Raw genomic sequence first — 12911 nt, 5'->3', positions numbered from 1 at the left:
ATTTTCATTTTGAGAGAGTTTCACCGAGTGACCCAGGCTGGCTTCAAACTTGCAGTCCTCCCGTCTTAGCCTCTCAGAGTGCTGAGATTACAGGTGTGTGCCACTGCGTCCAGCTTGGAGACTTCTCATGGTTGAGGGAGCCTCTGTTTCGGTTTCAGTTTTGCTATCACTATGAGTAGAGTTTGCCACAGATTTAGATAAGTGCAGTAAAAAAGCCCACATGTACCACAATGCCATCTCAGGATGGCAAGTCAGAATCAGACAGAACAAGCAAATGTCCATCTAGATGGGCTTTCCTGCTGTTATTATCCCTTCTTCCCCAATGAAAAAACTGGCTCTAAATGACACAGCTGGTCAAAGATAAAGCCAACATATAGAAAAAAGGGACTCTACCTTGCCATTTCCACCTCTTGGGCCCTTTATTCCTCAGACACTAGGCTAGCCTGACCTATGGCCAACAGGCATTGGGCCTCCCTGGATGCTGGGGCCCCACAGCTGGTCCCCACTAGGCAAATCCAGTCACTAGCCAGGCATCCTGTGGCTGCTGGCATCTGCATGCTCATCTGCTTTTCCTTCAGATCCTAGAACCTACACCAAACATTTAGGATAACTTTACAGGGAAGCTGGTTTGGTCAGGACAGCCATTTCTTTTTTTTGGGGGGTGCCGGGGATTGAACTTGGATCCTTGCGCTTGCAAGGCAGGCCACTGAACCGCTGAGCTAAATCCCCGGCCCTTGGACAGACATTTCTTTTCAGAATGTACATATGGCAAGGTCTCGTAACATCGGCACTGCTGACATTTCTAGTTGGAAACAGCTCTGCTATGAGGGGCTGTTCTATGCATTGTGGTGGGCTCTTTAGTAAGAGTCCCTGGCCTGTGCCCTCTCTGTGCTATTAGAAGTCCTTCACCCGCATAGTTTACCAGCTATCCCCTGGGACTACCTTTGCTCCTGGGTAAGAACACTGTTAAACAGGGGACAGCCTGTAGTGGGTGAGCAAAGCCTGTGTCCATCCACCCTGCTTCTACGACTCACCTCCAGCTGGTTGCTCTCATCAGGAAGCTCTCTTGTCCCTCCCCAGCACCTCAGCACCCGCAACAGGGGCAGCAGGAGCCAGAGCAGTTGAGCTCCGAGTTTCTTCTCAAGACAGAGTTTTTGGCAGCCAGTAGAAGTTTTTCTGGGAGGTGGGTGGGTAAGGCAGTCCTGGTTCATCCTTGGGACCAGGTCTACTCTGATCCTTCATGCTGACCCTTTCTAGCTATAATCACTGTGGGGGCATGAGAATTCCAAGGTGATCGCAAAGTCACCAGGCTGCCAGGTTGACCACAGTGCCCCTCCAGGGCTCCAGAATATTGGATACAGAGGGCAAATCAAGGTGGGTCAAGTGTGGGCTCAGCCAACATGGTTTGGCCACCTCACACAAGCTCTTTAAGTCTCTCTTTCCTATTCTGAAAAAGGCTAGTAGTAATGTCTCCCTCCTGGGACTGTGGAGAATTCACACAAGATGCCACACGAGGAAATGTTTAAGACGGGAAACCCCTGGATGTTGGTTCAACTTTCAACCAGCTGAGGTGGGACACTCCACAAGGCAGTTCACAGCTGGCAGCTGCAGCTGCTGTTCCCCACCCGCCTGGAGGAGGATGTGGCATAGAATCATGCACAGGCCTCTGCCATGGTCCCCTGCAGGACAGCCTGCTGGATGGAACCAGATTTCTCCAGCTCTGAGGGAACCAATGGGGACATCAGCCACCTCTACACCAGATGCCCACCCTCACCTTCAATCTCCAGGTCTGTTTCTAAATCCTCCCAGGTGGGTTTCTCTTTCTCAACAGTGGAGGGAGCCTCGGCCTCACAGTAGAGCATGTCATCGCTGCTCTGTGGCGCTAACACGGTCTCAGTTCTGTCTGGAAGAAAAATTCATCTCCTTTATTATCCTGGGAATGACACCTGTTACTGACGTCCCTGGGTCCTCACTCCCTTCCTCTGGCTCCGGTCTTGGATGCAGCCCTGCCAGGGTGACTCTGTTTTAGGAGCCCTCCCTTTCTGACACACTGCTGCCTTGAGGGGTTATGCGGCAAACGCTCCCTGGGGACTGACTGGCTTTCTCCTGTCCCGTTTCCTGGATGGGACATGTCTTGGTGGGTTTCTTGCTCACATTTTCCCCTGGAGCTGTTTCAGGATCTGCAGTTACTCGGTCAGGTAAAAGAATGTGTTTCCAAGCCCAGGCTTCCTCGTCCTCAGGAACAAATGGTGCTGGGGGAGGGGGGTAGGGACCATGCAGGTGGTGACTTGAGTCAAATGCAAAGTAATATGGACCAGTAGTAGAACCATTGAGCAAGGGACAGAACTTGTTTCCTAAAGAATTTGACCTAGGTTTTCCTCCTTCCAACCCAACATTGTTTTTGTGACCTGGAAGAAGAGGCAGGAAAATCCACTTTAGGTCAAAATTGATTGATTTTTAAAATAAAAAAAATTTTTATTGGGGCCAGGGATTTAGCTCAGTTGTGCTGCCACCTGCCTTGCAAGTGAAAGGACCTGAGTTTGATCCCTGGTACCAAAAAATTTTTTTATTAAAACATGTTTTCAATACATAATGATTGCATTCATCACAGGAGTTGGTACATGTACATTACACATTTCAATTATTTTATTTGCTTTAGACAGAGTCTCACTTTATAGGTCAGGGTGATCTTGAACTCACTATGTAGCCCAAGCTGGCCTTTATATCTCCTTCTTGTCCCTTCCCTCCATCTCTTGCTCCCCTTCCTTTTGCAAAAGATCTATCTCCCTGTTTCCTGTTAGCTGTCTTTTATTTTGCTCTTAATTTATTTATATTTTGGGTTTCTCATGTAAGAAAACTCATGCCATATTTGAGCTTGTGTGTCTGATTTATCTCACTTAGCATTATCGTCTCAAGAGCATCCATTTTCCTACAAATGACTCAAATTTATATTTCTTTATGGCAGAGTAGTACTCCATCATGTATAGACATCCTGTTTTCTTTACCCAGTCATCTGGTGACAGACATATAGGCTGCTTCCAAGATTTAGCTATTAGAACTGTGCTGCTATAAACATGGGTATGCGTGTGTCACTGTAGTATGATGTCTTTAACTCTTTTGGGAAGATACCTAGAAGGCGAATGGCTGGGTCAAATGGAATTTCTAGGTTTTGTTTTTTGAGGAATCTCCATACTGGTTTCCATAGTAAAGGTGCTAGTTTACATACCCATTAACAACATAGAAGTAAGTGTTCCTTTTCCCCCATAGCCTTGACAGCATTTGTTATTATTTCATTTCTTGATGATAGCCAATCTTTCTGGACCAAGATGGAATCGCAGTGTTGTTTTAATTTGCATTTCTCTAATGGCCAGAAATGTTGAACATTTTTTCAAATATTTATTGGACATTTATAGTTCTTTTTCTGAGAAGCCTCTATTCATTTCCATTGACCATTTTTTGGTTGGGCCTTTTATTTTGGGGGAGATCTAATTCTTTTAGCTCTTTATATATTCTAGATATTAGTCCTCTGTCTGAGGAATAGCTGGCAAAAAATTTTCCCATTCTGTAGGTATCCTCATAATTCTGTTTGTTGTTTGTTTTGTTGAAGATTTTTTTTTTTTGGTACCAGGGATTGAACTTGGGTCCATGTGCTTGTGAGGCAGGTGGTGGAACCACTGAGCTAAATCCCTGGCCCTGAAGAATTTTAATTTGATATAAGCCCATTTGTTGATCCTTGATGTTATTTGTTGCGCAATTGCGGTTCTGTTCAGAAAGTTCTTGGCTACGCCTGTGTCTTCAACAGCTTTACCTAATTTTATCCTCCAGCAGATTGTTTTTGTTTTAATATTTACATCTTTGATCTATTTTGATTTTAGTTTAGTACATGTGAGAGATATGGGTTCAATCTTCTGCTTGTGTATAGTCAGTTTTCCTGGCACAATTTGTTCTTTTTCTTTGTTTTATGGTCCCTTTGTCAAAGATCAGATGGCTGAATGTGCCTGAAGTTGTTTCTGTGTCCTCTATTCTGTTCTATTCGTCCACATGTCTGTTTTTGTGCCAGTGCCATACTGTTTTTATCACTGTAGCTTTGTCATGTAACTTGAAACCTGGGACTGTGATGCTTCCTGCTTTGCTCTTATTGTCCAGGATTATTTTTGCTATTCTAGGTCTCTTCTGGTTTCATATGAATTTTAGGGTTGTTTTCTGTACTTCTGTGAGTAGTGTTGTTGGTATTTTGATTGGGATTGCATTAAATCTATATATCAATTTTGGAAGTGACCATTTTGCCAATATTGACTGTTTACCCAGGCACAGGTATATTTTCTTTCTTTTCTTTCTTTCTTTCTCCTTACTTCTTTCCTTCCTTCCTTTCTTTTTTTTTCGGTACCGGGGATTGAACTTGGGACCTTGAGCTTGTGAGGCAGGCAGCAGCAGCACTGAGCTAAATCCCTGGCTCCCTTCCTTTCTTTTTTGAGACAGGATCTTGATTTGTAGCCCAGACTGGCCTCAAACTTGTAGCAGTACTCTTGCCTCAGTATCTGAGTACTGGGATTACAGGCATGTACCCCCACATTTGGCTAGTCTATTTTCTGATGTCCTCTCTGATCTCCTTTTTCTTTTGTCATGTAAGTCTTTCACTTCCTTTGTTAGGTTAATTCCTAAATATTTAGTTTTTCTTGATGCTATTGTGAATGGTATTGTTTTTCTAAATTCTTTCTCAGTGGGTTCATTATTGGTGTACAGGAACACTATTGATTTTGTTTTGTTTTGTTTTGTTTGTTTGTTTGAGACAGGGTCTCACTATGTAGTTGTGACTGACCTGGAACTCACTATGTAGCCTAGGCTGGTCTCCAACTCACAGCGATCCTCTTGCCTCGGCCTCCCAAGTGCAGGGATTACAGGTGTGCGCCACCATGCCCAGCCACTATTGACTTTTATAAGTTGATTTTGTGTTCTGCTATTTTGCTGAATTTATTAGCTCTAGGAGTCTTTTGGTGGAATTTCTTGGTCTTGGGTCTTTTATGTAAAGGATCATGTTGTCTGTGAACAAAGATAGTTTGACTTCTTCCTTGCCTATACATACCCTTTTTATTTCATTCTCTTGTATGACTGTTCTGGCTAAAGTTTGAGTACTATATCAAACAGAAGTGGTGACAGTGGACATCCCTGTCTTGTTCCTCATTTTATTTTATTTTTCAGTACCAGGAATTGAGCTCAGGGTCTCACACTTGCCAGGCAGGTGCTGTGCCACTAAGTTACATCCCTGGCCCTTGTTCCTAATTTTAGAGGAAAAAGCTTTCAGTTTTTCACCATTTACTATGATGCTGGCAGTAGGTTTTTCATAACTGGCTTTTATCAGATTGAGATAAGATCCTCCTACACCTATTTTCTTTGTTTTGGTACTGGGGATTGAACTCAGGACCTTGTGCTTACAAGGCAAGTGCAGTGCCACTGAGCTAAATCCCTGTCCTTCCTACACCTATGTTCTTCAGGGTTTTTAACCACAAACAGGTGTTGGATTTTGTCAACGGCTTTCCTTACATGGATGTTCCACACTTAATAGATGTTTTTCCACCGGGCTCTTGATCTGCATCTGGCCAGGGGCTCTTGAAAGCCATACCTGAAGTTAGAGCTGAACCCTCTAGTATTAGCAGGTCTTAGTAGGGGCTTTGAGTAGCTACACTGTGCCCCCAGATGTCCCAAAAGAACATGGACAGCCTTCTCTTTGGGTAGGTGAGCATTTGTGGAAGGGGGCCCATGTTCGAGGATGGTGGGATTCCTAACAAGTCCATGCATACCTGTCTTTCTTGCCCATAGACCAGGGCCCCAATATTTATTTACTAGCCTGTGAGACAAAGTCTGTGTGATGTGGGGGGCAAGTATCAGAGGCCTGGTGGTTGGGGACATACAGCAGCTGAGCTGCCAAACTTCCACAAGTGCCCTGAGAAAGTGATATTTCTGAGTCTCAGTTTTCTCATCTGTCAAACAATTTTAGAATTCCATTCATCCCATGGGATGCTGGTAAATATTTAACCACTGGTTATCCAGGAAAACAAACAAAACAATAAAAAACAAATTTTGATTCATAATGTGGGCCAATGTATGTGGTGTAAATATTCCCAAGATGACTGATTTCTAACTACCAAGGTGAAGTCAACCGTCTCACAAAATAAAAATGAAAGTTGGCTAGAACCAATGTGAGCAACTGCATCACAGCACCCAACTGTCCCACTGATTGCCAGCCCTGAACCCGAGTCAATGCAACCCAACATCCCAGTTCTAGAGGGAAGCCGGAAGAGAGAGAAGTGGTTTTGGGGCCCACATGGTCACCGGGCACTCCGCTGCACAGCCTAGGAGAGCCCCAGAGGTGAGAGATGGGATGTCTTGTTCACCTTTTGTCTCGTCCTCAAGAGGCTCGTCACTGTCCATGATACCAGGGCTCTCTGGAGGGCTGCTGCCTGCTTCTTGCCACCTCTCAGCTGCCTCCTAAGAAGCCTGCCTGTCCATTCACCTCTGACTCAAGCTGTGTGTCCTAGTCTTGGATAGGCAAATCCCAGGGGTGCCTGAAACCATCCCTCTATCCCAGTGAGCTTTGGGGAAAGAGGGCTTTGGCAGGAACTGGATGTGTGTACGGTTGACCCCAATTCTGTCTGGGATGGGAGCTACCCCGCCAGTTCCCCAGGGAGAGTGGTGCAGCTCGATTCCTGAGAGCCCTGTCGAAAAGATGCCCACCTGCCCGTGAAATTGTGACTTAGGGCCACGTGATTTCAGTCTCAGCGTTCCGTGACCTCGTACAGTCATTGTGATCCACTTGGGGGGATGTGGCAACCATGGGCCTTCCACCCTCCTGGTGGTTCAGTCATCTTTTCTCACATGACTGCTGGGGTTAGGCCCAGGGTTGGCTGTGAGTGTCTGGGTGTTGGGCAGGGGTCTCTCAGTGAGGGTATATTTCTCTCTGAGTAAGGACCAAAGCTCAGCCCCTTAATCGGTGATGGTGAAGAGCTACCACCATGTTCGTCTCTCAAGGTGGCCCTGCTTCGGGTACCAAGTATTTCACTGATGGGTGAAGTTGGTTTTCTTCCACCCAGATTTCCCTGTTTTCTTTTTCCCTTGGGTGGGCATCCTCAATCTTGGAGCAAATGGTAAAAAAGCAAAATCTGATAAACATGTTTTATCACTGCAGTTTTTCAGCCAAAACACTGCTCAATCCAAACTACTGGGCTGCCTAAGTGGAAACCTCTCAGCCATCGTTCCCACACCTTGCTGCTCTCATCTGTGTGTGGAGCTGAATTTCAGGGACAGTTTGCTGGCAAGAGACCCCGGACGCGTGTTTGATTCTTCTCAATAAGCTTTCCGTGCATCAACGGTCAGGTCAGTGACAGAAGGGCTTGGGAATATGAAAATCCTTCTTTGTCACTCAGAAGAATGATGAAGATCTAGAAATCCGTGTAGGAAAAACGTTGTTAGAATCCAAGATTAAAAGAAAGATGTACACCTGAGATGTTATTCATTCCTTCAGGCTTTCATTCTAAAAATGCTTATTGAGCACTCACTGTGTGACTCATCACTAAGATAGGCAACACTGTACGACAAGGATGAGGCACGATAAAGATAGGGACTTTTTGGCCGGGCATGGTGGCTCATGCCTGTAATCCCAGCACTCGGGAGGCTGAGGCAGGAGGATCGCTGTGAGTTCAAGACACCAACCTGAGCTACATGGTGAGTTCCAGGTCAGTCTCACTACATAGTGAGACCCTGTCCCAAAAAAAAAAAAAAAAAAAAACAACAACAACAACAAAAAAAAAGATAAGGACTTTTTACGGTGTGTGCGAAGCAAGATACTATAGATATACTGACAGGGCTACCTGTAGGACAGGGTCCTGGGCAAATATTTTTGTTAGAGTTCCTGTTCACACAAATGATGTGAGTCACCCTAAGTCAGCGTGACAGAACTATTCTCGGGCCCCTGTGGTTCCAAGGAAGGCTGGAGGATGACCAGCTCCTGACAGCTGGATGTAAGTCCCAGAGACCAGCAGTGCATCTGGTTGGCTGTCCATTGGTGCAAAGGATAAGAGAGCATCATTAAAGAGGGAACAGGAGGGCCGGGGATTTAGCTCAGTGGTACTGCGCCTGTCTCATAAGTGCAAGGCAGTTTTTGAACGTATGATATTCCTGCTTCAGCCTCCCAAAGTGCTGACATCATGGGCATGCCTGTGCTATCATGCTATCCTGATAAGGCTTGTGTTTTGATGACAGGGGGGCTTTGCAGAAATGTTTTAAGCATCAGTGTTTCCTAAGAGGGTTGCAGAGCAGAAAGATTGCTCTGGGGGCAGTGTGGAAGGTGCTGAATGAGGAGTGGTGGCAGGGATGAAATGGACTGGCTGAACAGACATGAAGAAAGTTGAACCACTAGAACTCAAGAGATCAAATAAAAAGTGAAAGAGAAGAAAAATGTAGGGGTCCTGGGCAGCTCAGTGGATGATTTGTTGTTCAAAAAGATGATCAAGGGACTGGGAAATGGTTAATTTGCAGGATGACGATGGACAGAAGGTGATGAACACATGTTTGGCTGTGTTGGATGTTTGAGCTAGCTCGGGAACAGTCATTGGAGAAGTCTATTGGTAATAGGATTTGTGGGTCTGTGACCCAGGAAAAAGATTTGGGTTTAAAATGAAAGTATGAGAGCCAGGGATTTAGCTCAGTGGCTCTGCACCTGCCTCACAAGTGCAAGGTCCTGAGTTCAATCCCCAATACAGGGGGAAAAAGAAAAGAAAAGAAAAGAAAAAATTAAAACATGAGCGTTTTCAGTACATGGATAGTATTTGAAACCATTTCAGTCATGAAAATTTATCAAGGAGAGACTTAAGAGTAAGAAGAAGAGAGAGATGAAAGAGCACGCTCAGCAAAAAGACAGTGGCCATAGGACCAAAGTGAAGGATGTGAGAACAGAACGTACACGGAGATGGTGGAAGGAGGCGAGCCTGACACAGGAACCAAGGGAAGGCTGCACTTCAGGGAATAAGCGTGAAAGAGGCATGACGAGGACAGGCACAGAGGCAGACAGCTCTCTCTAGAGGGCTGCTGTGAAGCACAGGTGGAGAGAGAGGGGCAGCCAGAGGGGCCGTGGAGCCAAGAGAGGTTTTGGAATGAAGGAGAGACTGAACAGATTCCAGCATTGGTGGGAAGGAGCAATGCAGAAAAAGAGAGGGGCAAGTGGGAAAATCTTTACATCCCGGAGGCAGGAGACGGGATTCTGAGCGTGGTAGTAGGACCAGCCACTGCGTGGGAAGCAGAGGCAGATGTGGATGCTGGTCCGTGGGGAGCAGAGTTTCCCTTTGGTGGTTCTGTTTCTTCTCTAAAGTGGGCATAAGCAAGAAGGGAGGCAGTAGGACAGCAAGTCAAAGACAAGAGTGAGGCTGAGGTGAACAGTGATGCGTGCTTGGTAAAACTGTACTGAATACAAGAAAAAGTGCGTGAATGAATGCATCAACGCAGACTATTTTGGCACAATCTGGGGACATCTGGCTACAAATCCTGAAGCTTTGAAGAAAACACTAGGCTCAAAGGATTCGGGTTTCTAGAGGTGGTCATGGGGTGGCTGTTATAAGAGTTGCAGATGCATAGTTCTTTTCAGCCTGCCCTACTGCACTGGCTGAGCTCTCTAGATATGTATTGGTTTAGAGTGGAAGCCACTCCTTATAAATCACTTGTAGATATTCAGTACTTGAAATGTGGTTAGTCCAAATTGAGATGTGATGTCACTAAAAAACACATGGGATTTCAAAGACCAAGTATAAAAAAAAGAATTAAAATATATCATTTTAAAACTAAAAAAAAAAAAAAAAAAAAAGAACATGATGGTTCAGACACAGTGACACACACCTGCAATGTCAGTTGCTCCAGAGACAAATTTGATTGAGGCGGGAGGATCGCTGTGAGTTCGAGACCAGCCTGGACTACATAGTGAGTTCCAGGTCATTCTCAACTACATAGTGAGACCCTGTCTCAAAAAACTAAAACAAACAAACAACAACAAAAAACTCAAACAACAACTAAAAAAGAAATATATATATAATTTTAAGATATTGATTATATGTTTTGTTTTTTTGAGACAGGGTCTCATTATATAGTTCAGGCTGGCCTCGAATTCATGGTGATCGTCCTGCCGCAGCCACCTGAATGCTGGGATTACAGGCATGTGCCACCACACCCAGCATGATTACATGTTAAAAAGCTATTTTGGTGGTTTGTAGGGTTAAATGAAACACTATTAAAATTAATTTTACTTGCTTTATTTACTTAAGAGTATTTTTACTTTTTATATGGATAATATATATATATTTTTTGGGGGTGGCCAGCCAGGTGCTTGATTACTGAGCTACACTTCCAGCCCCTACTATAAAATTTGAACTTACATATGTAGTCCACATTATTTTTCTTTTGGACAGCATTGCTCCAGGCCTTGGTCAGCAGCCTCTGCAATACTGAAGGAATCATTATATTGTCCCCTGTAAATGGCACAGATGCAACCAATAAGTCAGCCCATTGAACTTCCATATATACTGTAGTTATAAATAAAATTTGAGCCCTTAAGGGCCTTAAGTTTCCTGAGTACAGAAAATGCCCCTTTAAAAAGCCTTTTAAATCCCCCAAGAGTTGCAGATCGTTCCACTTGCCGCATTAGATGGGCTTCGCGCCTCGAGACCACCCTTTGATGAATGCTCACCACGGCAGTCATTGTCATCAAGGTTGGGATAAGTTGAGGAGCTCATCCTGCTCTCGGATTCTTTCTAACATGATGAGGCTGGAAATAGTGCAGATGGTACTTATATTTTTCCTTCGACTGGGAAGCCTGAGTAGGCTACACATCCCCAGGCCAACTCCCGTTGGATTCTGCAGTGACTGGCTCCTTAGCAATGCCATATAGCAGCCTGGAGGGCAGGAGCCTTATTCAGGCTGATGACTGTGGAAGAAGGCGCTGCGCTCACAGTGGCCAGGGATGTTTTTCGCCCAAGTTAAAAAGAATGCAATTGTGAACAACCGAGAGCTTCCCTGGGCCAGACATGGTCAGGAAAGTGAGGCTCCAAGAGGTTAAGTAACCTGAGAGCTTCCAGGGGTAGCTAGTGGCAGAGCTGGGATCTGAACTCAAGGTGGCCTAACTTCACAGCTTGTGGTTCTCCTATGGCCTTCCACTATCCAACATAGCTGCTTATGGGCCAGGGAACAAACACAGGGATGCCCACTTGGCTAGTCTCAGGAAAAGCCTCTGCAGAGCTACGAATCAGCTGGCTTGCCACACTTGTGCTCTGAGCAGCCCAGCTGAGGCCAGATCCTTCAGCAGAGGCATCTGAACTATACAAACAGAATAACCTGATGAGTGTTTGAAGGCCTCAGCCCAGATCTGTGAAAGCACATTAGCAAAGATCACCTAAAAATCTGTATTATAAAAGCATTTTCCAAGTAGGTAAGGAAAACATTACCTCACAAAATGATATACGTGGACTCCAGATAAGTACCTTGATGAAATATCTGATTTGGAACTTGGACTTCTGGGTACCAAATGGAAGGAGGGTACAAGGTGTGTTTAAGTCAACCATGTGGAAGGAGGGCTCCTTAGGTAGAGCTAACATCTGCGGGCTGGTTTCTAAATGGCTTCCTAGCCTGCAGATTTTGGGACTTCTGGTTTACCTCAGGCAAAGGGATGGGTGCTGCTGCTGGAGGCGGACACTGACGCTTTCTGGAGGTACCGCGAATGGCCTGAAGGTCACAGTACTGACTTTCTCCTTCCTCCTTTTAGCCCTTCCTTGTTAGGATGTATCCAGCAGGTCCAGGATCCGGTGACTTCCCAGAGGGCCTCCCTGAACAACCAAAGCTCCAGCCACAAACTGGAAATGGTGCAGCTCAGACAATGGGTACTGAAAGTGGGTGTATTTCATCATCCTTGCTTCTTCATAGCATGGTTAGAGGAGAAGATTGAAGTGGGAACTGGGAAAGAGACACTCAAAGAGGTCTTTGAGTAGCACAGTATTGAGGGAAGAACTGACCATTATTTAGTGATGAACACTTTGTTCCATCATGGATCCTCGCAGCGGGCAATAGCACAGTATTAGACACATATCTCAAGGGAAACAAACCATCAGTCAGACGTGTTCCTGAGCTTTACGGAGTCCCTTCCTTCCTCCTTCCATCCACTCTTACCCACTAGACACCCTCTTTTTGCCATATTAGGGGGAAAAGGACAAATTTGGAACAGGTAGTGAAGGCAAAATCAGTGTCCGAAGCAAGGGGGAACTCAATTTATAACCTAGAATCTGAGTTGGGGAAGACTAAATAAAGGCAGGAAGAGGAAATAGGGGAAGAGCTGCCTTCCTCTCCACCCTCGCCCAAGAGCCAGATTATAGAAATTAGGTTTAAGAGGCACTTTAGATAAAGAAAGTCCAGCCCTTCATATTACAGTGGAGGAAACAAAGGAAGAAAGGACATACGTAGGCCCGAAGGTAGAAGCAGCAGAAGTGGGAAAAAAAGAACTGTGCCTCAGAATGATACTATGAGCCTTTGGTGAGGTACTCAATTTTATTTATGTATTTATTTACTTGGCACCGGGGATCGAACTCGAGTCCTTGCACTTGCGAGGCAGTGCTGGAACCACTGAGCTAAATCCCCAGCCCGAGGTACTAAAAATGGCTTTTTTCAGGGGATTTACTTAGCACCAGGGATCAAACTTGGGTCGACGAGCTTACAAAGCAGGAACCGGAACCACTAAACTAGACCCTGGCTCCCTACAGTACTCAATTTTAAACCTTTGCATTCCACAAGTAGAGGAGCTTCGGGTTAGGGTTAGCTCCTCCCTCCCCCTGCGGCGCTCACGGCCCTGAGTTATCAATAAAGTTGTTGTTGAAACGGGTGGTCGG

General features: G+C 45.3%; 2 protein-coding genes across 3 annotated transcripts in view; one reads left to right on the top strand and one right to left on the bottom strand.

Moving 5' to 3' along the window:
• Lrrc74a (leucine rich repeat containing 74A) overlaps positions 1–6723 on the bottom strand; it is a 30365-nt gene extending 23642 nt beyond the window's left edge. The window contains exons 1-2 of the mRNA XM_033766696.1: positions 6393–6723; positions 1775–1903 (exon numbers count right to left, since the gene is read on the bottom strand). Coding sequence (XP_033622587.1) covers positions 1775–1903; positions 6393–6429 — 166 coding nt within the window. The 5' untranslated portion in view covers positions 6430–6723. The remainder of the gene's footprint in view (positions 1–1774; positions 1904–6392) is intronic.
• A 4998-nt stretch (positions 6724–11721) lies between these two features.
• The window catches only part of Angel1 (angel homolog 1), a 22247-nt gene continuing 21057 nt past the window's right edge, over positions 11722–12911 (top strand). Inside the window, exon 1 of one of the 2 annotated variants that reach the window (XM_010645559.2) lies at positions 11722–11921. In XM_010645559.2, the coding sequence (XP_010643861.1) occupies positions 11813–11921 (109 nt within the window). In that variant the 5' untranslated portion in view covers positions 11722–11812. The remainder of the gene's footprint in view (positions 11922–12911) is intronic. The other variant, XR_784532.1, reaches the window with a different exon arrangement.

This window comes from Fukomys damarensis, unplaced genomic scaffold (assembly GCF_012274545.1).
Source record: "Fukomys damarensis isolate Sample0158 unplaced genomic scaffold, DMR_v1.0_HiC HiC_scaffold_21, whole genome shotgun sequence".
Taxonomy (NCBI): domain Eukaryota; kingdom Metazoa; phylum Chordata; class Mammalia; order Rodentia; family Bathyergidae; genus Fukomys; species Fukomys damarensis.
Note: the sequence above shows the minus strand (reverse complement) of the source record. Positions and strands in the feature narration are given on the sequence as shown.